The sequence below is a fragment of the Vanellus vanellus genome (genome assembly GCF_965231255.1).
Source record: "Vanellus vanellus genome assembly, chromosome: 1".
NCBI lineage: Eukaryota > Metazoa > Chordata > Aves > Charadriiformes > Charadriidae > Vanellus > Vanellus vanellus.
In genome coordinates, this window is record NC_138905.1 from 132,825,168 (window position 1) to 132,852,721 (window position 27,554).

At 36.7% G+C, this 27,554-nt stretch overlaps 2 protein-coding genes across 2 annotated transcripts in view; one reads left to right on the forward strand and one right to left on the reverse strand.

The window, feature by feature from the left end:
• Nucleotides 1-27,554, forward strand: part of ACOT9 (acyl-CoA thioesterase 9) — a 334,937-nt gene that overhangs the window by 22,012 nt on the left and 285,371 nt on the right. The window lies entirely within an intron of this gene.
• Nucleotides 3,405-27,554, reverse strand: part of PDK3 (pyruvate dehydrogenase kinase 3) — a 58,179-nt gene continuing 34,029 nt past the window's right edge. The window contains exons 4-11 of the mRNA XM_082491611.1: nucleotides 21,475-21,659; nucleotides 19,278-19,367; nucleotides 15,558-15,635; nucleotides 12,933-13,009; nucleotides 11,660-11,761; nucleotides 10,933-11,043; nucleotides 5,984-6,097; nucleotides 3,405-4,900 (exon numbers count right to left, since the gene is read on the reverse strand). Coding sequence (XP_082347737.1) covers nucleotides 4,757-4,900; nucleotides 5,984-6,097; nucleotides 10,933-11,043; nucleotides 11,660-11,761; nucleotides 12,933-13,009; nucleotides 15,558-15,635; nucleotides 19,278-19,367; nucleotides 21,475-21,659 — 901 coding nt within the window. The 3' untranslated portion in view covers nucleotides 3,405-4,756. The remainder of the gene's footprint in view (nucleotides 4,901-5,983; nucleotides 6,098-10,932; nucleotides 11,044-11,659; nucleotides 11,762-12,932; nucleotides 13,010-15,557; nucleotides 15,636-19,277; nucleotides 19,368-21,474; nucleotides 21,660-27,554) is intronic.

The window sequence follows — 27,554 nt, forward strand, 5'->3', positions numbered from 1 at the left end:
AGTATTCAATTCAAAGGAAAAATTTTAATAAAGGAATGAATACTAGTTTGACAATGTCAGAATTATCACAAACATCAATCCTACTGATACTACATAAAAAAAAATCTCTAGATTTAAGAAACAAGTTCTCTATGCCAATTTCCAAGACCTTTTAAGGTAACATAATACTGCAATTAAAGCACGTGAACTTTACATGTTCGTATTTATTTTTAATTCAAAAGCCACTTCAGTTACACAAATCTTCATTGCTCCAAATTAACGTCAACAGCTTAACTCCTGATCCTGAGAACAGATTCATTTAAGTGGGACTACTCTTATACAGTGTTACTTGTGCAAGTATTTGCAAGATTCAGCCCTGAAGTCGCTACACAATTTATAACTATGTTCCTCATTTGTGAATAAACTCGCCTTTTAACTCAGTAATACATCGTTCTGTCATTTGCCATCATATCCTCTTAAGTTCTGCAAAAACATGTTTATATATATTAATTCATAGGCAGGTGAGTTTGTCAGGAAGAGGAGAAGAAGAGCTATTGGAAACCACAGCATCTATATGGCAACCGAGGAAACATGCAAGGAAACTGAACACCACACAAATCAGACATGGTTATCTTCAAAAGATAAATAGTAACAATACACATTTAGGCTGTTTTCTACAAAATTATTTGTATCAATCAAGACCACTTTGCACTTTGCAGCACCTAACACATAAGGATCTAGAAGTGCTTATTAAAGGTGAGGGGGCAAAAACATCTTCCATGTCAATGAGGTCAAGACTTCACCCTAAACACTAAGTTTGGGTGGAGGTGAATAGGAGATTGCACTACACTGAAAAACCACTCCTGCTCACTTTTTGGAGAAAGTGAACAGCTGTTTCAAAGCAAATTCTACATGCCACTGAGGACGAAGAAAAGTATGTTATCCGTTGGAGTTATAAAGTGTAGTTTATATAGCCAAAAAGTAACTCAAGTTTTCCAAGAACACTACAATTAATATTGATATTCTTTAAGCATGTGTCAAGGGACCTGTTTTAAACACTGCCCAAGAGGTAGCACAAACTGCAGCAGGACAAAGACTTCCTCAGCACTATCCTAGGTCGTCACACTCAAGTACAGAAGCAAAGACTGTGCATTTGAGTTGTAAAAGCAGCATTTCAGTATCTTCTGAAAATTTCTCAAGTGGTAACTCAAAGACCCATTGTTAGCCTCAAAACAAAGCCTAGAAAAGCAAGGAGCACAAATATATAAGTGATTTGGAGAGACTTCAGTATCTATTAATATTAAACTAGACAGGGGATTAATAGATTACGTTCAAGACATATACCAAAAAAATGCACAGTGGACAAAAAAGTTAAACCATTTGTTATGCTACGACATAAAGAGGTTCTTTGTAAATTCTCAGGAAGAATCAAGGAGCAAACATCTCTTGCTCAGTTTGTTTCTGTTAATCACTAAACACAATAGATACAAATCATTTTCACTGAAAACATTTTTTTCTGTTTATGTGTCCTGTAACTCAAGACAAGCAGGTTGCAATAACATTAGCAAGCCACACATCTGAAATCCATTAAAAAAACCCCACTTTGATATCATCACAAAGTCTGGTATTAACATCCCGAAAATATTAAAGCCAATGGTTATAACAGACTCCAATCAAAGGTAGAAGTAACTGAAAAAGATCAGTATCTGTAGTTAAACAAGCCATATTAAAAACCCATCCACCCTCATTTTTCAGGCATACCCATTGAAAAACTCTCTTCTAATCAAAAGTCTGCTGCTGTTGTTTCCTGAAACAATTTTCCGACTAATACCCCTAATGTACAAACACAGCATGAGGACAACGAGCGAAGAACACTTTATGGCATACCTGGAATCTCAACTAAAGCACAGGCTGCCTAGACAAGGTTGGAGAGGAGAAAAGTTACTTCTCGCTCATATTGATGATAACGTCCGTGGACAGACCTTGGGAAATGGAAAGAAAATGCACTCCTTGTGCTCTATCTTCCTGCTTTGAGCTGTTCGTACATGCTCAGGGTTCTTGGAAATAGGTGCCATTTCAGGGGACTTCAGTTTTCAAGTACTAGAGCAACTTCAGTCCTGAAAGTCAGCCAGTTGCTTTTGTGAATAAAGAAGTGAAATGACTAATATACCATAACATTCCTCCACGGTATCTTCACCTTTCAGTCATTGGCTTCCCTGGTTTATATTCACTTCATGAAAACAAGTTCAATACGCCTGCATCCTGTCTTTTCTTTCTGTTCCCTCTCCTCTTCAAGTACAAGGAGACAGCCAAAAAGAAGCACCAGGTCAGGATTTACTACTTCAAAATACGATTTCTAACAAAAGCTGAAACCCATCTTCTTACACAAACTCTTATTCCTTGGAATGTTTCAGGTAATGTTCTAGGAGAAACTGACCACATGCAACTGGGAAAATACTAGTTTCATCACACATTTCTATTTTTAAGCAAGCCCTCCTCTGCCATTACTAGAAAACATACACAACTTGAAATTAATTTAAAAAAAACAGTAAGAAGTTATGGGTGATGGCAGAAGTAACTAAATTATAGTAGATGTGACTTCCAACTGGTCTTTCAGTCAAACTATTACTCTGATTTCACCCCAGCAGCATAGCTGTATTGCTTCAATAGCAATCTGCCTTCTCTGCAGCAGTGCCTGCAGCTGGGGGAAATTATTGCTCTGGAGGCCACATGCATTACACCCTCACCGTGCCACGTAGAGATCCCCTAAGCCAGGGTCAAAGGAATCCGCTTTGGGATCAGAAGACGACAGCCCCATCAGCACGCTCCTTCCTCCTACCTGCTGGCTCAGAAGGGCGCCACTTCCCAGCTAACAAGTCGGACAGCCTTCAGCAGCTGTCCTGGTATCTCTGCCTCTGAGCAGCACGGCAGCACTCCGCAGAGACATGTATGAGAGTGCGCCAGAACAACCTGGTGCTCCAACGTGACTTAACTGTACAGAGTAGCGAAGCCCACAGAACCTCAAGCCCTGCAAACTCATGAGCTATTCATATACAACTTCTTGAACTGACTGCAACAGTTCAGTTGCAACAAACAGTAAGGGTTTGCAAGGTAAGGACTCCGACTCTTCGGAAACGGGGCTATTTGAAGCTTATTGCTCAAAGCACTTTTAATCCTTTGATGAAACATGCTATGTAAGTGCAAAGTACTATTGTTAAGTCAAATTAAGATTTATTTTTTAGTATCTAGGAATTTCTCAGCATTTCCCTGCTTACCTAACTGATCAGTTGTCTATAAAAATAAATATTGGGAGACAAAAGAGACAGTCATGTCCCCGTGTCCGTGTGTCGTCTCCCCCCCCCCCAGTTTTAGTAAACAAGTTTCATTTTTCCATGCTAAAATCTGCAATATCTTTCAACAAAATATCAAAACACCTAAGAGAAACTGAGGGTGCAACAAAGTTGCTTACAACTCATCTACTTTATTCCTGTGGCTAGGATATTACCAGAACTTTCAAACCTCACAATTTTTTCTGAAAGGCCATATTACCAGAAACAGTATTTGGCAAAGACTTGGTGAAGAACAGTTTCCTAATACTCAGCAGTAACCCTTACAATAAATTTAAGGGGAAAATACTTAGCTTTTTTCTCTGTGATTTTTTTTTCTTTAAATCAAGTACCAGCTATGTTTTGTCCCCCCCATTTCTATGATATTTCCAGTTTCATGTATTTAGACCAAAGACACTTTCCAAAAGCTGGTGTACAACATCTTTATATACACTACAAATTCAGATTACCAGACTATAATCAGACATTGAATATATAAATAACTTTGCAAACTATTTACAGGTTTTAAACTAATCAGGTTCCAAGCAACCAACACTCTTAAGGCAAATTCATTTGTATGACTGGCTGTCTGGCCTTTCAGCATTTCTCTTCCCTCCCCAACCCTCCCAAAAAATGATAGGCAATAAACATGAAATTGAATTACCCTCTGCCCCCGTATTGACAGAATTTCTTGTATGGAAAAATGATCTAACTACTTATGATCTTTCCTCAAAACAAAGAAAAGTGTATGGAAATGCATTTCTGTGTTTGCGTGTCAAGAAAATCATTAAGGTGCATACCAAGAAGTGGAAATCCCAATGTCTTACAACAACATAATTTCTGTATGCACTTGACAAATGGATTTGGGAATTTGGGGAAAGCATCAGTTTAAAGCTGCACAACCCTTTATATTACTATGCATTTATAAGCTCATTAGATACAAAATCTGAAGAGCTCAAAGGGATTTTCTGTAAGAGGTGACACTGTGCAATATAAAATGCAGCAAAGAGTGGATTTTCAAAGCATATGTTTAACTACATTAGAATTTTTCTCTTATATTATATTGCTGTGCAAGACACTATCCACCATTTAAAGGGATTCTGCACATCTTGCCAATCCTTATATTGGAATAAAAATTGGCCATTTCAAATAGTATCTTTTTGTTACAACATTGTATTCTTAAGTGCAATCACAGTGCAATCCCTTTTGTCAATGCATGACTGAAGCAACCAAGCATATTCTGGTGAAGTAGACAGGATTCACATACCAAACGTGCTTAGTGCCTTCCTTTAAAAGTCCCAATCATCACTTTGTTCTTACTGTTTTTCAATGCCCTGATTAGGTCTTTGTTTGGAATTAATTAGCTATTGTGGTCTGAAGGATTTTGGAACAAAGCAGAGACTTTATACTGAATGCAGAGGCCATCTCCAACAGAGACAAAAGGTGGCAAATTATCGATTAGCTTTATATTTAGAAGCATCCCTTGGTTCACTGCTAGGATTGCTCCAGTCATCTGCTTCAGGTGTGGTCTTGTAGTGTCGCCATGCAGACTTATTAAAAACGGGAAGTCTTTCAAATGATTCACTTGAAAGGGCCTACGGAAAAATGAAAGCAATGGTAAGATATAATTAGAGATACCAAGAGCAAGATGATACTCTGGGGACTTCTACAGTCACAACTTCTCTATCGAACAAGTGTCTCAATTATCCAAGTGTTACATGTCACAACACTATTTTGAAAATACTTTGGCTTTAACTAATCATTCTACTTACAGTCAAAATACTAGTCATAGTCAAAGTTAAAAGAAAATAATAACACTTTAAAATAGCAAGAAAAAAGTTTTGGTTAAAAACATTTTAGGGAGATTTGTCATTGACACTGAGCAGACAGCTACTTTACTTAAAACACTTCAACAAACTCAGACTCTGTCAGCACACAGACCTGTGAGGACTGTTCTAGTTCATTCTAGTTCCATTAGCATGCCTTTTTCCTCTAAGAAACACCATACCTTTTTCTTCCACACATATATGCACAGCATTAAACCCATCAGAAACTAAAGTTAGCACAGGATTCCACAACTCACTCGCTACATACAGCAAGGCACAGTGACAACACTAAGACGGTGACCTGCACGTGAGCTATATGCTGGATTCTTTTAAATTCCCTGATGAAATTCAAGCAGTTAGTTTCAACCTTAAGCCCCTGAAGAGCCTGAGATCTCTCAAAAAATAACAAACAGGATCAATACAGTCTATTGCACAAAAGTCAAGAACAACAACAAAAAATTACAGTCAAGAGTAAGTCAATAGTCTTCTCAGTTTTATTTTGGTCAAAATTTTTTGAATCAAAAAGTAGTAACCAAAATTATCTCTTATCACATGGTTCTTTGCAAATTCAGCACTTACGACGGATTAACAAAATGCAAAGATCCATCATGGTTGACCGAAAAAAAATTAAAAATAATCAAACAAGTTAACTAGTATTAGTGCCAGGCTAACATTTCTAAACTCTGCTTTTAGGATTCTGTTTAACTGATTTAGAGAAAATATAATGAAAATAGCAATTACAGATTTGTAAACAAGATGAAGAGTGAAAAGAAAGAAAGTACACTTATTCAGCCTGCTATAAACTATCAAACTGCACTGCATTACTAGCTTATAAAAGGGTCAAATTCATACCTTCAAATAAATTACAGCATCTGAACCAACGCCTTCCATTGAGTAGAGTTTAAGGTCACCTTGAAAGTACCTCGCATACAGGCGAGAAATTGGCAAGCCATAGCCAAACCCAGCCTACGAAAACAAGAAAACAAAAGGAAAAACATGGTGGAAAGTCAAAAAAAGCAACAGATCAATCATTTATAAAGCAGAAAATACATAAATATTAGATTTGCATCAAATTACTCTTCAAGCTTTCCTTTATTACTCAGGCTGAACTGTAAGTTGGTACTCAACCTTTTGAGCAATACCCTTTTTTCCAAGGTATAATTTTTTAGCTTACGTACAGAAAAGGGAAAAATATCAGAGCCCTTTGTTAGGACTACCTTGTCCATTCAGCATTTTCTCAACGAGACAGGTAGGTGTAACATACGGTACATGCTGCCTCCAATCAAAGCAAACCAATACCCCCAAGCCTGGGATTATTATTCTCAAACGTCTCCATACTCAGGAGACTACACAAGAAAGCCAGAGACAACCCTGTTTACTTCATCTAGGTCCCATTATTAAATGACTGCTGATGCCATACTGCAATAGAGAGCAGAAGACTACTGCAGAAGGCTGCATACAAAGCAATACAAGGCAAATACTCCTTGCTGTTGTTTACCCATCTAACAAAAGATTGGGAGTCCATAGCGCTGAATGATCTACTGAGGACTGAGAGCCTGTACAGATCATACAATTTCCAAAGCACAATAGAGTCAACAGCTATAAATTTTAGATTTTAAATTTACAACACTAATATTCATAACCGTATCTGCAACAAGGCACCTTTTCCAACACACTCTTGTCAGAAAAAGTTATTAAAAAAAAACCCCAAGCCCCTCTCGCTGCAGCCAGGGAATAAGATTCTGGTCTACACATCTTCTCTTTCAGATGACTGGGTAAGTGCTGAGAATTACATTGGTTCATTATTCACCTGACACTTGCCCCCCAAATTTTTCAGGAGTATCCAGAGCAATAAAGGAAGGATTCCAGACATACAAGCATTTGCAAGTAAGGACATATAAGACAATGGAGTAATAAGACTTTTCCATAAGGGTGGATTACAAGAATAATTAGTCACCTAAAGTTTTCAGAAAACTAATGAACTTATTCCACTGTAATATTTCTACAAAGGCAACCTGACATGCCCTGAATCTTAAAAACAAAGCACCAAAATGATACAAAAATAAAAAAGAAGGCTAAGAAGCAGGACTTGCGAGCATAATACACAGCTAATATGAGATACAACTTTTTAAGAAATCCCTTGAGGGAGGGGTGAACAATTAAGAACTCTGTACTACAGTATCAATCACAAATTCTTTTGCTGTCATCTACCCCCTCTACCATATCTTTTGACCTCTTTGCCTTGTTTTTACAGAAGTCTAAATTTAGTGACCTTTAGAGTTGCTCACACTGATAACTAACAGTTATTCTGAGCAAAATGAGAAATAGAAATGCCGAAGGTGCCCTTTTCTACTCACACCACTTGTCACAGTTATTAGTGTCCATTTCCACAGTTAAAACAGTTGCTTAGCTGCACTTTTTCAAACAGTATGCTTTAAAAATTAAATTCTCAGACTCCCATTAGAGACACATGCATCACTTTCAAACACCTGGCCTTGAAACTAGATGCATTTCTTTCTTAATCTCTAAGAACCGGAAGTTATTTCAAAGAAATAAAAAGAAATTCCCACAGCTGACTCGCATCTTTTCTGAGACTGAACAATAAATACACTACAGAAATTAAAAAGCACAGCAACTGAAAGGCAAATTATAGATAGTACATACCCCCAGGAACAGCTCGAGTAAAGGGCAGTAGCAAGCAATCGTGAAAACATATTATACTTTCCTTTCTCCAGAATTATGCCTCCTTAAAACCCCTGCCCAACTTCTGTTTGACTCCTGCTCCTTCCAGGAACATTTTTTTTTTGTTGTTTTTTTTTGGTTTTTTTTGTTTTTTTTTTTTTTTTTTTTTTTTTAAACACACTCTGTGCTACCCCACATAATTATTTCATACTTCCCTCTTCCAAAAAGTTCCCGTCAGTTTCTTCTCTACATAGTTTTCCAAAAACAGACAACTTACAGGATATATGAAGACAACAGATCCCAGATGAGTACCTTGCTAAGGCAAGACCCTGCAAAACTCTTAGTTTGCAAAAGAAAATTTACAAGAAGTGATTACTACATAGGTCTGTGCTTGACCTAGAGGACAGGATATAATCAATGATGGCACATCTGCCTTGAGAAGAAAAAGCTTTGTAGAGCCAATTTCTCATTAAATATTACAGTATGCATTATACACATAGGAAATTATTAAATTCCTGTGATATTAGTGCCTACAGGTTTAATTAAACCTAATTTAAGCCACGTTTCTCCCACTATAAACAAATGCTGCCAGGGAGAGAATCATTAAATTCTCTAAGAAAACCTAATTATCAAACATTACTATGTGTTTCTTATGCTTCCACTATGTGTATAGCAGTACAGATGAGCGCAAGACCTGCTAGAATCTGAATGCTGCCATGGCAACAAGGTTTCTCAGCAGTTTTTAAAGAACATTTGCAATGACACATAAAGAATTTTCACCAATCAACAAAAAGATCCCTCTCTTCCACTCCCGACATCCATGAATGTTTCATAAACTAGTCAGGGGATCATATAACAATGGGAGGGAGAGTTAGAACAGAAAAATATCTCTATTTACACTGCACAGCAATTTAGTTTATGAATATTGTCTAAGTCAAGAACGACACAAACACAGACCTACCTACGTTCTGGAGCACCGTAATTCTTAAGTGGTTTGGTCTTTGGCACTAAGCAATAAAGAAACTCACCTTCTGTATGGATTTCGAAGAGGATTTATGCGGAACCTTTCTGCTGAAGGATATTTATTTCTAGACTGATACAAGTATAGCATAATTGTTTTTATAACTGGATCTGGGCCATAATACATAATGTGTGTCAAGCTTCACTGCTAAAGTCCTTCCCTTTAGTGGAAAGATATGCCACTGACTCTCAGTTCTTGACTTTTTTCTTTCTGCACGCACATATAAATAACAGAGCTTAACAACTCTTTTCAATATTCAGTCATGTACAGGCATGGGTCAGACTCACAGGGCAAAAGCTGCCAGGTTCACAAGAGAGTTACTTTGCAAGTCTGACTATACTGACATATAGTCTGAAGAGTAAAACAGAACCTTAAAACGGGGTACAGTAGGAGAAAACCAAGTATACATGCCACAGAATCAAAGTAAGCAGTCTTGAAGATGAGGAAATAAACACAGGAATGCATTGCTGAAGAGGCATGGGGGAGGGGGGGGAGAGAATAGTGCCAATCCTAAACTGAACATGTTTTACAATCAGAGAGCCACAAAGGAAAAGACATTTTAATAGTGAATACAACTGGTAATCAAGGCATAAGTTTATAGTGAGAACAAGTTTCAGGAAATCTTTGTAGGCTGATATAGTAAATTGCTGATCAAAACTGAGACAGAACAAAGGCAGATTATGAATCAAGAAAGAGCCTACCATTCTTGCCATAAAGAAAAAAAGCTTGTATTTGAATTAAGGCCTGTTCCCTATCACTCATCCCATTCAAGAAGGTCTTCTATGAAAAAGCCACATAATTGTTTGAAACATTACTAAGATGTGTTGCAGACTTAGGAGCTGTGAAGGATTATCATTAAGTCAATGCAGATACAGAACTGGGTTTCATACTTACTGTGGTGACATTAAATACTGGTGAAAACAACACAATACACTGACATGCCACAGTGCTACGAACCGTGGACTAAGACAGTACCCTGAAGACTTTCTGCTTAAAATCTAAAAAGAAATTTATCTCTGAACCACTCTGAACTGTTTCCACCCTCACTTCACTGTTAATTACGTTATATCGGAAATAGTCACATACTCTCTGCACCACATTTTATTAGCTCCCTAAAGGCACTTCAAGTGCAGAAGTATCATCAGAAAAAAAAAATAAATCACTTAAGAACATGCTAGATGAGTTTTCCTAAATAAGGAAAATAAATTTCTCGAGGAATCAACTTTTTCTCGACATGCTTGAAGATAAGGGATTGTATCAGAAGCAACAGAGAACAAAGAGGCAAGTGTACAGTATCAGTATTAATCCACTTATTGAAAGCCAGTCAAACGGAACAGTAGCTATATCGTTTTTATCACAATGACCCGATATGTAATTTAATAAAATAATTTAATTATAATTTAAAAAAATCATGCTTGCTAAAAGAATCTATGCATTACACACTGAAATAATTCCCTGCTTAGAAGAAACTTTAGTCAAGTTTTGTTTGTTTGAAATCTGACCCTGATACATCTCAGAAGGGATTATCATGTGAGATCTCCAACTGAATAGGAACATACCAGAAGTGTTGATATCACATGCAGGTTGAGGATTTTTTTTTAAATGTGTTTTTACAGTCCATAACTTATATAAAAATAATTTTCAAAGTTTTCAAAATTTTAAAAGTTCAATATAAGCTTGTGCATTACCAGGAGGTGTTTCTCTAGTGCTGTAATTTTGACAGTGTGGTTCACTTTTCCAATACATTTATTACAGGAAAGTTAGATGAACAGGAATTTACACATCAAAGAGGAACTTACTAGGTTATCCACCTTCTCAATAATACAGCACTAAAAATCCTATCTGCTAACCTGTGAAAACATTGCGCTTATGCAGATACACTTGTTTCCAAGAATATAACGTCAAGACAAAGAAAAGCAATTTTCTATTCCAAAGGCTAAGTGATGATAACAGAATCCATTTTCTCCTGATATGTTTTACCTGCATAGAATTGCTAATGATAAATAATTTCTTCAATGGAAAACCTGACTGAAGTGAAGGGAAAGATACAACTAGAGCAGTGCAAAGGGACACTTAAATACATATTGAAATTTCTTACCAAAGGCACAGCTCTTGAAGGCTCCAAACTAGGCCTGGGTGCTGTTGAGTACATGTAGTTAAACAGTCTGTCTATTTTTCTTAAAGGTACGCCTCCACCTTGATCACTTATCTATGGAATGAAAAGTTAGAGATTTAAACATTCTGTTCTGAAAAAAACCTGCAAAACTCAAACAGCATTATCTAAATTACTTTAGAGAAATTAAAGGAGAGGCTAAGGACTTTGGGTTTGTCTAGTTTGGAGAAAAGGAAACTGAGGGGGGACCTCTGCTCTCTGCAGCTTCCTGAGGAGGGGAAGTGGAGAGGGAGGTGGTGATCTCTTCTACCTGGGTTTCAGTGACTGGACGCATGGGAACAGTTCAAAGCTGCACCAGTCAGGCGAGGTTTAGACTAGACATTAGGAACCATTTCTTTACCGAGAGCGCGTTCAAACACTGCAACAGGCTTCCTAGAGAGATGGGCGGTGCCCCATGCCTGTCAGTGTTTAAGAGGCATTTGGACAAAGTCCTTAATAACATGCTTTAACTTTTGGTTAGCCTTGAAGTAAGCTGTCAGGCAGTTGGATTAGATGATCATTGTAGTCCCTTCCAAGTGAAAATATTCTATTCTAATGAATATGAAGCAAGTATCAAAAGTAATATAGTAATTAATTTGCCTTTTCAAATTACAAGTTATACTACTCTAAACCTAGCAGGTTTGTAAGCTGCATATTATTTTTAGGCATTTACCTTAATAGATAGATCTTCTTTCCCCAAAGTGACTAAGGTTTTGATCGATGGATAGCCTTCTCTCTTACCTTCGTGCAATTCTACTGTAGCTCTCATTGAATTCTGAAGATAAAAGAAAAAACAGCATCTTTCGTTCTAACTTTACCATATATACTTTTTGTGACAACTTGGAACTTGCATTTATTTTGTTGAATCTAGATACTTTGTTCTACATTTGTATATAGGACAAAAAAGGCTGCATTTAAAACAAATTCAAGTCAACGAGTTGTCCAGTTAAACTTTTACATCAGAACTCCATTATACATACTTATATCTATCTGATAGAGTCAGAGAACATAAAGCAAGAATATTTTTTTTTCTTTGTGAAATCAATTAATTACGTATAAGGGATGACAACATCCTTCACCTCCAGCTTGCCAGAACACCAATAGTGATGTTCACCACAGAACAAGCCTCGATTTTCTCAGCCTGGGTCACATAATTGTTAAGTGACTGTATCATATCTATTAACAGAGTTTCCACTGCCAGTCCATCACAGATTACCATTACTTCTGCTTTCATACTGTTTCATGACTTGTACCAAAATATACTAACAACTAGTATAGAAATTCTCACCTGTTCTGCCCTAAAACTAACATTACAAATGGCAAAATAGGGGAAGATTTAAATGAACATACTTTACAAATGTCAGAAATCAAACCCGAAATACCACTATTTAGGAAAAGCTTCTGACAAATGCATTTTTCCCCTGAATTTCTAGTGTTCAATTGCACCACCTAGAGACCACCTATCTTATTTGAAAGCATACAACAGTTCTCACATTCCATTTTCACTGTTGTTCCAATTATTCAGAAACAAATAAAAACAAAACAAAGCATGTAATTTACACTGTTCAAAGACATATGAGCTGTTTTCACAATAAACAAAAGACACTGATCCTAACCAGTCCTCAAATATGCAACAAAGAAGCAAGCTTATGAAAATTGCAACATAACGGATATTTTACCATTGCAAAAATAGACTATCATGAGTGTTTTAAGTTAATCAGCTGCAAAAGCACAAAAGTGGGAAAACACAGTAAAAAAATTTGAAGTACAGAAGGGCATAAGAGAGGGCTGTAAGCCTAGCTTTTAACAGTTTCACTCTTCACTTGTTTAATAAGCTTAAGAAAGGAAAACTGAAATAATTTGAGAGCTGTAACTGAAAAGCATCTCAATTTCAACAGTAATTTAAGTTCACAAACCTTTTCTAAATATTAACAAGTGCAACCTACCTTGAATAATTCAAACAACATATGAAACAAATGAGAAGGTACATAGACTACTTGAATAGGCTTGTTTGGAGCTTTAGCTAAAAAAAAAAAAAAATACAATTTTTTTTTTTCAGAACAGTATTTTGTAGCATTTCAATTTACAAGAATAACATAAAACTGTAGGCAAAGACAAGTATGTAAGCATGTTCTAATTTTCCAAGTGCAAGATTACCTCCAGGAAGTAAACCCATAAATTTCAGTTACTGCCATCACCTGAAATAACACATTCATGATTTTCAAAGATATCTATGTCAGCAGAATTTGTTTAGACATGAAACTTAACTAAGCAGTGGTTGGTTTAGTACTGACATAACCAAGAGAACTTTCCCACTTAAGTGGGAAACTTTCTTTTTCTTCACACACACAATATGTAAGCATAATACTTACTGCACAAAAAGATTCTTAAACTAGAAAAATTCACTGTTTAAAAATTCTGAAAACAGCTACATATTTTCTCTTAATACACATAAAATGTAAAGTAGTCATAAAATTTTTCAAAACAAATTTCAAACAATATCACAGTTTCCTTATTCCAAATCATAACTGTTGTGCTATTGTTAGTGTTTTGACAGAGGTGTATGGCTTGGCACAGCTCTGAATGCTAGAGTGATAACAAATTTGGCAGAAAATAATACAGCTGCATTTAATACATTTGGTGCTGAAGATGCAGTCATCCCTGAACATTCAAATATCTACTGGCATTAAATTATATAGTCACAGCTTGTCAGACTCAGCAGTAGTTCAGATTGAAAAGTCTCTAAATGTCTGCTTCATAGATTGCAGGAAGACACAAACACGCACACTGAAAGTGACAAGAGTCAACTTCATCATTTTTGGCACTGAGGGCCAATAATAATACAAGTTATTACTTTTAGAGACACAGTAGTGAAAACTCCTTGGAAAAGGAGACCAAAACAATGCTCTGCATAATTAGCTGCAATGCAACTTGCTATTTTATTATGTTATTTTTGTCACAGTCCATACTCCAATTCTCTTATTGAAGAATCAGAGAAGGGTTTAGGCTAGAAGGGACCTTAAAGATCATCTAGTTCCAACCCCCCTGCCATGGTCAGGGACACCTCCCACTAGACCAGGTTGCTTGAAGTCCCATCCCGCTTGGCCTTGAACACTGCCAGGGATGGGGCATCCACAACTTCTCTGGGGAACCTGTACCAGTGTCTCACCAGCCTTACAGTAAAGAATTTCTTCCTGATATCTAGTCTAAATCTACCCTCTTCTAATTTGAAGCCATTACCCCTCATCCTATCACTAAACTCCCTGATAATGATTCCCTCCCCATCTTTCCTGTGGAGCCCCTTTAGGTATTGGAAGGCCGCTACAAGGTCTCCCCGGAGCCTTCTCTTCTCCAGGCTGAACAACCTCAACTCTCTCAGCCTGTCCTCACAGGGGAGGTGCTCATCACCAAAACCAAGGCAAACTGATTCGTACTCATTTGAGGCATAGAGTACATGTAGAAAACATGTTACTGTTGCTCTTGTGAGGTAATTTGCAAATTTGCTTTCTTCAGGTTGATAATAGGCTGGTTTAAAGGAAACAAGTCATTCTTTCTTTGCTTCTTTTTTTTCTGAGGTCCAGCGACTTGTTTACTCTACTGTTGGATCTTTTTACTTAGGTCTTAAAATGAATTTTGCATTGATTCCTCTGCTGCAGCACTCTACTTTTAGCTCTAAAAATCACTCAGTTTTGGAAGGGGGAAGGTTGGGTCCTTCGGTTTCAGGTGAGGGGGCTGTTAGTAATGCATCAACGTTGACAATATCACTTTGTGTACAGAAGTATTTCTACAATATTAAATAGTAGTTTGAACAACATATGTTCCCACATATTACACTCTCCATTTTGAGCGTTACTTATTTCTGAGATTTTTGCAATTCTTCTGCTGAAGTTTGGCAACATCTTAGTCCTATGTTTGGACAACAGTCCAAAATTTGTGACAGGATCACTCAACACTTTTTTTAACTTAAAAAAAAAAAAAATCTATCTTTTGTCAATAGAAATGATGAATAAATAAAAAAAAAAAAAAAAATCAGTCAATACACTGACAAGGATTATCTCATCAGTTTCATAGTATCCAATTTTCATCTTTGCAATCAACTTAAAACAGATTTTTATGTGAGAAGTTTATGATAGGACTTGAAACATAGATTATGTAAAAAAAAATTTCTAATTTCGCCATCTTACACAGAAAAGCTCACCACTGGTGCAGGGATGAACAGTGGAATATATAAGCATGCTTCAAAATGAAACAAATTTCAGCTCTATTAAATGATTAGTTAGCAGGCAGGTGTGTTTCCTTCCCAGTTATGAGGATTCTTGACCACTTTTTTTCCTTGAAGTGATAGTGAATTCAGCAGATAGCACTCTGCATTCAGCAACAAGAAGTAAACATGGCATGATGATCAACTGTAATTCAGCTGCCCATGTAGACACATTAGAAGAAGAAAAGTAACTCTGCATACAGGATTGCAAAGTTCCAATTATAACTTACAATTAATTACAAAACTAGAAGTCACAGATATTAGAAATGCTTTTTCTTACATACATCACTTAAATTAATTTCACAATTACCATTGAATTCTTCAACTTCCAGATCAGGTGCCACCAGATAGTACTGTTCACATAGCATCTTAGCTGTTTCATAAGCATCTACAAAACAACAGAACACTGGTTTATCAAAATCATCTACAGACGACTAGCAAAGTTCATCCTGTATGCAAGAGACTACTAGCAGAACACTCATTTTAGTAACTAGTTTACAAGCATGAAACTGGTATCCATTCCAATCCCTTTTTCCCTGTATGCTTATAGCCCATTTGTCAACTAGGGGCAAATTCTATTTAAAGCTCTACAAACAAAAGTAGATTAATAGGCACAAGCTGTTTTTCATCTTTGTTCAGGGCTTGAAAACCAGAAGGGTATAATCTTAGGCTAACCACAATATCTACTTATTTGTCATGCCCCAATCACAATTTAATGCTTGTTTTTTCCATCTCAAAAAAAAAAAAAAAAAAGGATGACATTGCAACCACAAATTTAGTTTTTCCAAACACAATACTGTTTACAATACTTGATTTTCAAGGTCTTTGGGGGGGAGGGGGGAGAGCTGGAATCTTTAAGATTGTTTATTCTTTCCTACTGAACAACAACAACAAAAAAGCCTCCCTATAATCTAAATCAGGCTTTATGTAATATCAGAATGCAGCAAGAAAGTTTAAGTCATCTTTTGTTCGAAAGAGTTCTTAGTGGTTCTAAATACTCACTGGCAGTCATTTGCAAAAATATTTTAGAAACAAGCAGCAAGTGTTAGTTTAAAGAGAAACCACAAACTCAAAGATGTTCTAACTACAGCAGCTTAACAAAAGGGGCTTCCTCACAATAAGTGTGGGCTAAGAGCAAGCACATAAACAGATGGGCAGTTTGCAGACAGAGAGAAATTTGCAAAGATACCATAACAATTGCATTTGACTGCCCCCTACATATGCTCTTCCTCCTGTCCAAAGTGACAAGACAAAACAAAACAGTCACTGACAAGACTCAGAGATATGTGAAAAGCACAAAGAATGTAAAATCACTAGTTCCCAGAAAAGGTTGGTTACCTATAACTGTTCTCCTTCAAGATGTCTACAGAAATAATCTAAAATGTGCCCTATTATTTGAATTTAAAAAAAAAAAAAAAAAAAAAAAATCAGTTGTTCTGACATCTACAAGGCTGGACATATTACACAAGGCCAACACAAATGCTGCTTAACATCTATGAAAATGGAGCTAATCAATACTGGAAATGTTCTTCATCAAGTCCCAGGAATGTCTCATGGAATCAGCTATCCAGTAGGAATCTTTTGTGACAAGATGGTCAGCTGCAAAGACTTTCTAAAAGGGTCCTGTCATCAGCACAATAAAACATGACCTAGTAAAAAGATCAAAATTCCATTTAATATCTGAGCTGTACAGAGAACCTCAGCCTGTGACGTGCATAATTTAGGAAAAAAAGATGCAGGAATACCTACACTTACACAATATTCTAAGATCATCTCAGAACTTCCGATGGCCTTGGGAGTAATCCTTTCTATGCCCTAGAAAAAAGGGGCATAAGAAGCACAGCCACAATCTTGACTCAGGCATCAAAAGATGAAGATAGCAATGTAGCTAATACGACCATAAGGCCATCTACACGGGGAAAGGAATATGTTAGCACATTTCAAAGGGTTTGCACATCACAGAAGTAAAAATTAGATATGGGTTCAGGGGGCAGGAGTTGGATTCTTATTGGGAAGAAAAGCTTCATGGCCTCTGAAAAGCAAATCAATAACTGCGGGAATAAACCAGAAGCCCTCAATACATGGATGTGCAGTAGACACAGCCACTACGCAAGTCTTGAGAGAACAAAGAGGCTCTGAATAAATCCATTTAGCCTCCCTAAATTTAATGTAGAACTCCCATCCATTTTCAAGAAGTAGCCACCCTAACACCCTTGAGATCAACAGGAAGGCCCTATCACTTCATGACCATGTAAAATATCCAGCCACAAGCAAAACTGTGTCAAACAGCCTAAGTGCAGTCTTACATTTTATCTTCCTCTAAAAGCCAACTCTGGCAGAGTACTAAGACTGTAAGCGAGACTGCAAAGTTCAAAGCACTTTTCATATCGTGGCTAGAGGTAAGTAGCAACGAGAGTGAAGGGTCTATCAGTACATCTAAAATTCCAGCTCCAGGAACAAGCCTAGATTTGCCATCAGCTCAAAAATCTTATTGTAGGACAATCAGTGAGATACAGAGACCCATCTCAGACAGTTATGGACACAACACTTGGTAGAGCTGTTTGAAGTAAGAAGTGGCTATTTAAATCGTTTCTTCAATGTTTGAAGGGCATACAGAGCTTGTAGCTGCCACATACAGTGGCAAAATCAACATCTTAACTCTGACAAATTGCTTAGAATGCTGCCTGTGAACCAGAACATTTTGGAGCTATTACAATATACAGAATGTAAATTAACCCCTCCACCAATTCTACAAGGAAATGGCCTCAATCACCTTGACTCTAGACAGGCTCTGTCTTTAAGGACATTTCGTTTCTTTGAAAGACAACATTGGATACTGTTTGCAATGCCCTCCTTTTATTAGTGATCATTTCTTCAGATGTAGAAGATCTATTTCAGCTACTGGACTGAGCACCTTCTGACACTATGCACTCCTCTGTCCAAGGCAGCAGCTATGAATTTGATGATCAAAACTTATTCAAACATTGCTATTACAATGAATATCTAAATAAACAACACAACTGTAAAACATACAATGCTGAGGTCAAAGGGGGTAAGACCAATCAAAAGAAAAGAAAGCTGCTGAAAAAAGGCAGCTTTAAAGCCAAAGAGCTAGAAGGCAAGAAGCCTTTATAACAGTAAAAAGCATCTACACTACAAAGCAAGCTATCATGCAGGTCAAAGTCTGACATAAGAAAGGTTTCCCTCTTACTTCAAAGGCTGAGAGAAAGTGAAGGGGAGAAACACATTCTTCCCCTCCTGCAGCTGAACAGACAGCAGTGAAAGACAGAAGGTGGAATTCACTCCTACAGCAAGACCTGTATTTGTAAATAGATACACCCAGAGTGTGAACCTTCAATAAACAAGTTATTGAAGCAGACAGCATTGCCTCACACCTACTTACTAACATTCTGAAAACATATGAACGTTCACAACATTAAGGTAACAGGATTTATTATGCAAACAGGATTTCTAATGCAACTGTGCCAGATCATTTAGGTACAACTATCACACACATCTTCTATATAAGAGAGAACAGGCTACAATACGATCAGATGCGCATAGTAATGGGGAGTTGCACTGGAATATCTGTATACCTGAGGACATTTTACTGAAAGGCCTAACTAAACAAATTGGAAAGTTCCACTTACTCTCAATCTTTTTTAGTACCAGCATCAGATAAGAGAGGAGTACATGAGAACCTGCTTCTAAGTATTTCAGGGAAAAAAAAACTCTAAAGTTTGTCAAAACACTTAGATACATAAATCTGTTATTTAAAAGGACAGATTAAAGTTATTAAAAAATTCAATTGTTTTCTTAGTTTTGTTAACATACCAAAAGTTTCTCCATTCCCAATAATGAAGACAGAAAGTCTCAATAAGCCCATGGCTTTATTGTGAGCAACTGCAGAATTTCCATTTCTTCTTTTTTTATTTTACTAAATGAATTTAAATGACCTTCAGTCTTTTGTATCTCAAAAAGATACGTTCTAAGTTGTGGGGGTTTTTTAATCATCAAAACTTCATCTTACCTTTAACCACCTCTGCCACATTACAATTCGGATCAATACTTCCAATATGTTTGGGATGAGCAGGATTAATATCTCCACCAAAAAGAAGTGCTAAAAGGAAAAAGAAAGAGCAGTAAATTGTCTGTTACACTTGAGGCAGCCCAGAAAGTTTAAATCTGATGATATCTGAAAGTTAATGGATAGCACATCATTTTGTATAAACGATTCTCTAACAAATTGCCAAAATCCTTGTTTAGGAAGACTAATTGCTTCCCTCCTCTTTTTTTTTTTTTTTTTTGTTAACACCCTCTTTTTTTTTTTTTTTTTTAATAGCTGAGACTAATTAATACAGAAATAGTGGTGTGGGCAGGTTAAGATGAAAACCTATATTTCAAAGTAGACTATTAAAAATTAAATAAAAACAAAATGCCAAATGCTTTATTCATACTATTATGTCAGAATAGCAGCACTCACAACTATGAAAATGTTATAGTAAAAAGGACTGAGGAACTGTAAGACAGCATTAAAAGCCTTTTAGACTCACCTAAGCTGCAATTTCACAGCTGGCACAGAGGTCTTGCTCAACTTTCTCCCTGATTCTCAGCAGTATGCTCCCCACTCCCTCCTTTGCACAAGGGTCTGGCACTCACCAGATCCTTCACCAAGAGTTTAGCTCTCAAAGGAGGAAGATCTTACACTTTTTTGCAGAACTGATTTTCTGCTATTTTAGCAAGTTAGTCAGCTCTGATATGAAACAGACGCAGTATGATATGAGCAAAAGACAAGTTCTAAAAGCTTTTCCTATTCCAGTCATGGTGAGCTAATACACTGACACACTGCACTGTAAGAAACAGTCTGTCAATAATGTATGAAACAGAAATGCAAACTAAAAGACCTGTTTCTGCATTCTGCTTTCCAATTGTCTTTTTCATCAGTCCTTCAAGATTAATATTTGCCATCGCAGATGGACCACTAACATTGCTTACCATAGAGAAATTGTACAACTTTAAGCATCTCTAAGTGGTTTTTAAGTTTCAATCAGTTAAATAAGAATGTCCATAGGAAAAGCCATTTCAGTTCAACAAAATAAGTTTAATATTTTAGAACTATTGTAAATAATGCTAACACTCGGCTGAAGAATTCTATCAGGACAATGTTTTTACTTACTGCTAGAACTCTTCTATGAGAGCCTCTTAACTTGGTTTTATGTCTGTCATTTGTCTGCCCAAGTTCAAGTAAAGAATAAGATGCACATTTATCTCATTTTGTATGGTTTCCAGATGAAAGTTATTTGTACACACTCAGCAAGGCATCTGCTAGTCACATAAAAGATTACTGGAAAGACACACAACTTGTAGTAAAATATTTTACACTACAGCCGTCTAGCGACCATGTTATCTGTACTGTACTACAATTTCTAAGAGCTTATAAAAGCAGAATACTGGGCAGAGAATAAAGCTCTAGAGCTAAAAGGTACAAGTTGCACTAGAAGAGATCACAAGATTGTTCTTAACTTTATACAGATCACTTTCTGCATGGTTGCACATACTGGTTAATAGGAGCTATGCAAGTAACTCCTTTCACTCTGTAATATGAATATAGAAAAAGGAAGTTTATTAGTAAGAACAAATGAAACAGAACCTAATGACAAAGGGTGACTAATTCTAGCATTTACTCGTAAATAGCGAACAGGAAGTAGAGGGAGACAAAGGATATAATTTAAAACTTAGAAATACTCAACCTCTTTAGAAAGCAGTTAAGTTTAGATAACTGGCTGAAAAATCAACAATAAAAAACATATCGTGCATAACCTATTCAAAATTTATGGCATCCTTGCATTTAATTATGAAATAAATGTAAGCTGTACAAACTATGCTGAGAGATATGTGAGTAGAAAGATAAAAAGATACAGCTACTTTACTACTATCTAAAAATACTTCATGTATCACTATGCAAGCTGTCTCTGCCAACAAGATTAAGTGACAGCCACACTGACAAAGCCTGACAATTCTAGAATAAAGTGCACTGGTGTTTTGGATTCATTTCTGGTAACTGTGAAGTATCAAATTAACCAGTTGCCAGTATATCTTTTACCATAATTAGCACAGAATATTAAGAATTAGTCATGAGTGTGAAAAAAAGACCCAAACCAAAACAAAGCTATGGCTTCAGGTTTGCAAGCAATGAGTTCTCAAAGATGAAAAAAGCAATTACTTACTGTGTTGGTTAATAAGCATACGGAAAGAGATGCGGTTGGTGTAGAATCTATCTAGAAAATACTGGATGTTACTGCTAACAAATGGATCAAAGCCATATTTTTCCTTGTATTCAATCACCCCTTGCGCCATGGTTGGAACCACATCATTGTGTCTGTTCCTGACTTTAATTAAAACATCTAAAAAGCTAGAGGAAACAAAATTAGAAAAAGATTGTTAAAAGTATAATTAAACTCAGTATCTCGCTTCTGTTTTCAGCTCCCCATAGTATAACCCTTTTATCTGTTTACTATCCCTTCCAGCTAACAAAAACATATCAGAGGGAGAACATAAAAATATAGCAGTACCTAAACAAACCTGTTTAAAGGGAAATACTCGGCCAACCTCTCACAAGATCTGTGAAACATTTTAGCCAAGTTATTCCTTCCCAAAACATTCATTTAAATTAAATGTCTCTTTGCCATTAACAGAGAACAAAAGATTTTCTTTTATTGCTGACATATGCACCATGGTAACTCTCTTCTCTGCAACCAACAGTAGCTGGGAGATGGGAAAGGAAACTCAGCAAAAACAACCTGACTGCTCTTCATAATTTCCTGAGAAGTGTCATACTTTCTTCCCAACACCTCAATCCGTGCAGTATAACTTTTGAATGCATTTTCTTTACCTGGCATCTATTCTGGTAAATTCGAATATCAGGAAAGGTAATTATTATCAGTGTGACTTCTGTTCAGTTTCCTTTTACACCGCTGGATGGCAGAGCGCATACAACAGTGCTCTGACGGGCTCTTTCCCGTGGTAGCTCGGGAAGTTTTGGGATATCACTTCCATTGCTTTTAACGAGCACCTGTTAACAAGCACTTACTTTGAAAGAGCTTGGAGGATTTTTGTTTCTCCTGCCAAGGCAGCTCAACACCTATGACCTTCAAAGTACTCATCCTTTTTTTTTTTTTCCCCACACTTGCAAACTCATACATACTGGAAATGTTAACTATTAATAACTTTCTAAATCCTAGACACGGAAAATCACTACTACTCAATTCTGCTACATTCTCTAATATTAAATTAATGTGGACACCACAATGATTACATGATCTTGTTTAAAAGAAAAGCATACAGTGAAATGCAGCTTTCAAAAGAAAGCACAGCTGGGAGACTTGTTTAGCTTTGCCTATATCTGCAAATCTCCAGATCTTTTAAAAACAAAAATCAACAGCAAAACATTCTCAGTAGATTTATAATGAAGACAAAAAAGAAATGTATTAATTATTTTTATTAAAAGTAGAATATACACCAACTAAGAAAGGAAAGAACATTAAGATAACCAAAAGTAAAAAAGACTACCAATCAGTCACCACATTTAAAGCAGATGTCTTTCCTTTTCATAACCACTTAGCCAAGACAATCATTTGATAGTACACTGTACCATTCTTAACAAGTGATACACTTTCACAATTATTTCTCCCACTGTACACTGCCAGCTCCAAAGGAACGTAGGATTAGTTTTTAATAGTTTTTTTTCCACCATCCTCCGTCTAACCCCTGGTTTTTGCCTGTGTATTAACAAACAGTTCAGTAGTTTTTCAACACAAATTTCTTGCTTTAACTTATTAATTCCCCAATTTAAATATTATCGCAATACAGAATGACTATTTTCTTACTTACCAATCTTGCTGACTGGACAGCTTAAAATACTTTAATACTTAAAAGGTTTGTAGACTCTTTTTATGTTTAGTAAGTCTTGATTCTGTGTGATCTGTAACCACTGAGATCTGATGTTAGTTTGAGACAAGACTACTGCTTAGCTTTACTCGTGCTGCTTCTCTGTTTCAGAGCAACAAGACACTAGCTAAAAACAGAGCTGAGAAGCATCTGAAAGACAACTGACAACACTCTCTACGAACTGCTATTTGCTGACAGCTTTGCTATTTGTTTTTAAATACCACCACTATCCACAATATATACAACACAATGACTAAGTGCTCCACAAGGGCAAACTGTTCACTGACATCCTGCTACCAAAGTGTTAAAATGCACAGAGCATGCCAAAGGACAAACAAAGGGCTAGGAGGTTTATCTGCTACAGACCAGCAAATCATAGCTGAAGCTTAGTGTGCAAATACACACAATAAAGGAATTCTTCATTATTACAGTGATATGACAAGCCTCCCATTCCATCTTCAGAGGTAACGGAGTTCACTGAAGTGTTTCCATCAAGCAGATGTTTTTAAAGGACCAAACACATGAAGTACGTAGGCAAGTTTCAAAGCAGCGGGGCAGAAATCAGAATACATTTCCTTAATCTTACCACTTATTCCTTACAAACCCCTCCCTAGTCCCTCACCTGAAAGACACAAGGCTTTTACTGTGCTCAAACTGTGGGAGACCATATCAAGAAATTTTAAAAATACTCATGGGATTGGATGGAGGGGGGGGGGGGGTGGGGGTGTGAATACTCCAGAACAGCTCTGAAAATTTTATCTAGCAGTGACTGGTTTGTTGAGTTTTTCTGTTGGGGTTTTTTTTGTGTTTTGTTTGTTTGTTTGTTTTCCAAAATTCAGTGTATCGTATTTTCAAAACCACAACGAATAAATAATGCAGTTGGTTTGACAGATGAGAAATTATTAATATGAAGCTATTTTAGTCAAGCAAGCTTCAGTGGCTTCTGTACTAACAAAATAGTATTTAAGGTGTTACCATTGCTGTTAAATTAATTAAGCCTATAGACTTCTTCAAAGACAATTAACAAATGTCACAACACAAGTTATTATTTAACTCCCTAATGACTATATATATTATTCTGTTTTGATCTATCATCACACTGCAAGCAAAGAAGCCAATATACAATCAAAGGGATTTTTTGCTACATCTATTTTATGGATTTATATGAAAGATTAAAGACAAGAAAGTGATAAGTATACTGAAAAAAGTGGAACAGACATGCAATAGGTTTTCTTTGATTTTTTAATTTTTTAAGTGCTACCTGGTAGCTGAGAATCACCAGAAAAATAAGTACAAGTTCACACTCTGAACTGACTTCTCTACTAGAAACTGTAGCTACTTTTGAAGTGCAAAACTAAGCGAAGTAAATGTTCTTGGGGTGGAGTAAATGTTATTTGAAAGTACATGTGAACAGCACATTGTACAAACCCTTGAATTTTTGAAAAACAACTTCTGTCTCTGTGTGTTTATCTGGATGCATATTGACACCATGGGAAATTTCCAACACTTCTGCCAGCTTACACCCTCTACCAAGTGGGGACACCTTATCTTAACACCCCTGCAATCACACTGTTTGACAGAACTGTGGGGAGACTTCGACCCAATCTCTCTGCAGCTTGAAGACAGATATTTGTGTTATCAAAAAGGCACAAGTAACCTGACCTTTTGGCATATGCCATACTACTGATAGTGAGAGTAATCTGGCAATGTTGTATTAAGTCTTCATAAAGTCTGCTAATCAATAGAACGTAATAAAAAAACTGAAGCACCTCTGAACCTCTTCATCACAGAAATGCTGAGACAAAAAATCCCTTTAAAGGATTTTGTCCAGTGTTCATAAAAAAGTAGATTCATACGCTGGGTTATTACAAGATAAATAAGGATGTAGTTAAGAGTATTTCTGAAAGATGCAGTTTGCCAAGAATATTAAAATAATAACTAATTACAGCTCAATATCCAGTTAAATGGCACAGCCTTCAGAAAGTTAGGAACAGATGACATGCAAAGAGAAGGAAATAAATCTGACTTTCTAATCTATGGTAGCCTATACAATACTGTCAAGAACACATTTGATCTTTAATCAGATAATGCAGTTTTTGTCTCTTTTCACAGACCAAACTTAGTATAAAAGAAAACTCTTACTGTTGGAAGTCCCTAACTGGACTTTACCTCAATAGGTACCAAAAGTTACCAACATCCTTATTATATGTACTTAATTACATATAATAAAATAATTGCAAGATTTAAAAGATTTTAACAAAAAATTATACTGAAAGAGTCAATATTTGATTCATCATCAAATATTTGGTATAACACACTAATACAGCACATTTCAAACAGTATTTCCCATTGCCTTGAAACCATGTCAAGAATGCCTGTTATCCATACGTCAGAATCAGATAATTCATCTGATAGTTATGAACAGACTCAAAAACCAGATCTCCAAGTAAACTGTTCATCAACCTTTTAATACATATACATAGTGATCTACCTTGAACCTCTCAAGTCCATAAAAAGCTGAAATTCAGTTACTTAAATACAGAACATCTAAGTTGGTACCAGAAGGTACAACAACCTTGCCTCCACCTGCACATCCAAGACATAGGCTTAATAGGACCTGGGTTACACTTGCCACGCTCACTTAGATGTCTAGAACAGCTTATGCCATTTCAACAGGCAACAGACACCTACATTTTGGTAACTTAATCTCACTCAAAATGTTCTTTTAAGTCAAGCAGTAAGAAAGTTTACTGCTAAACTAGTCACAAATAGAAATTCTTGTCCCATCAGCAAACGGGCTATAGGTACAGAATCACAAAATGTAACAGCTAGAGGTAGTCGAGAAGTTCACCTTATTTATCCACTGCAGAATAAGCATGCCTAGAACATCACTGAAAGCTATCAAATCTATTCTTAAAAGTTTTTAAAATTGAATGCTCTACAGCCTTCTGAAATGGTCTTTTTCAGGCTGTTCTCACTAATATTAGAATTTGTACTTTTTGCCTTGTATACAATCTCTCAACTTTAATAAAACTCAGCCATTCTTTAATTTTCCACTTCTTCACTTAAAGCAACCACTCATCCTTTATTACAGTGACTTTTTTTTTTTTGGACACTCAGACTTCCAGTATCTCACACTTCCATCTTTTTTGTCAGCTTAAACAAATGCCTTCAACATTACTCAGAGGTGGAACTATCCAAGACTCTAATTATTGTTCCTTTCACATCAATACTGTCCATATGCATTTTAATTTCTTAATAGGTAGGACCCAGAACTGAAGACAGTATTCGTCCTGGTTTGAGGTAAAACAGGACCAATTTTGTTCAGTAACTTTGCTTCTTAGCTGGGCCTCTTCTAACTACTAAAATTAACTCCATATTGTGCAGACAATGTTCGCTCTCTCTGAGTGATAAGACCAATTGGTTATAGCTGACGCCAGGCATGGCATGCAGAGAGGCTCCTGCTTATATTTATTGCTATAACAGCCAAGGCCAACCAACTTTGTTATTTGCCACATTGGAGGGTCGGAAGTGGAAAATCACAGTGGGGTCCCACCTGCAGGGAGGAGCGGACAGGACAGGTGACCCAAAACTGACCAACAGGGTATTCCATCCCATCTGCCTCATGCTCAGTATAAAAGCTGAGGGATCAAAGGGTCAGCTCTCCCTTCAATGGCCGACGTCCGGGGAGGACTCTGTCTGCCTGTGATCTCGATCCTGAATCCAGATGCGGAATCCAGTTCCTGTCTGTAACTGAGTCCAGTCTGGGACTGCCCCAGTGCCAGCCGGTGTCATGATTGTCATCTCGGGAGCTTGATACGGTTTTGTATATATTTTTCATGATTTCTTTTTATTTTATTATTATTATTTCACTGAAGTAGTTTAGTTCCTTCTAAACTCATAAATCTCTTTTTCCTCCTCTGCTTCTCTCTTTGAAGAGGGGTAGAGAGGAGCATCTTTTGGTCCCATCTGGGGTCCCCCAGGTCCGCAGTAGCCAATTTGGACTAAACCATGACAGTATTCCAGCTTAGGACTCACACTGAGAAAACAGTTACTTTCCCCTTGTTCAATAGCACTACAATTCCCTCAGTCTATAATCCTTATAGCTCCTTCTACAGTTCTGCCACAAAGGGAATTTGGTACTTGTGCACTTGAGTTTCTCCTGCGTGTATTGCTTGATACTTAAAAAATAAAGTGTAAAGATCTCAGATAACGTACCCTCAACCAAAAGAGCTTAACATCTAAAACACATTACCTAATAAACCCCTTAAACTAACATAACATAGCAGTTAATGTATCTGAAACTAACTGAAGACAAAACACTTTTTGCACAGCACAGGCCACATCTTGCACACAGAGA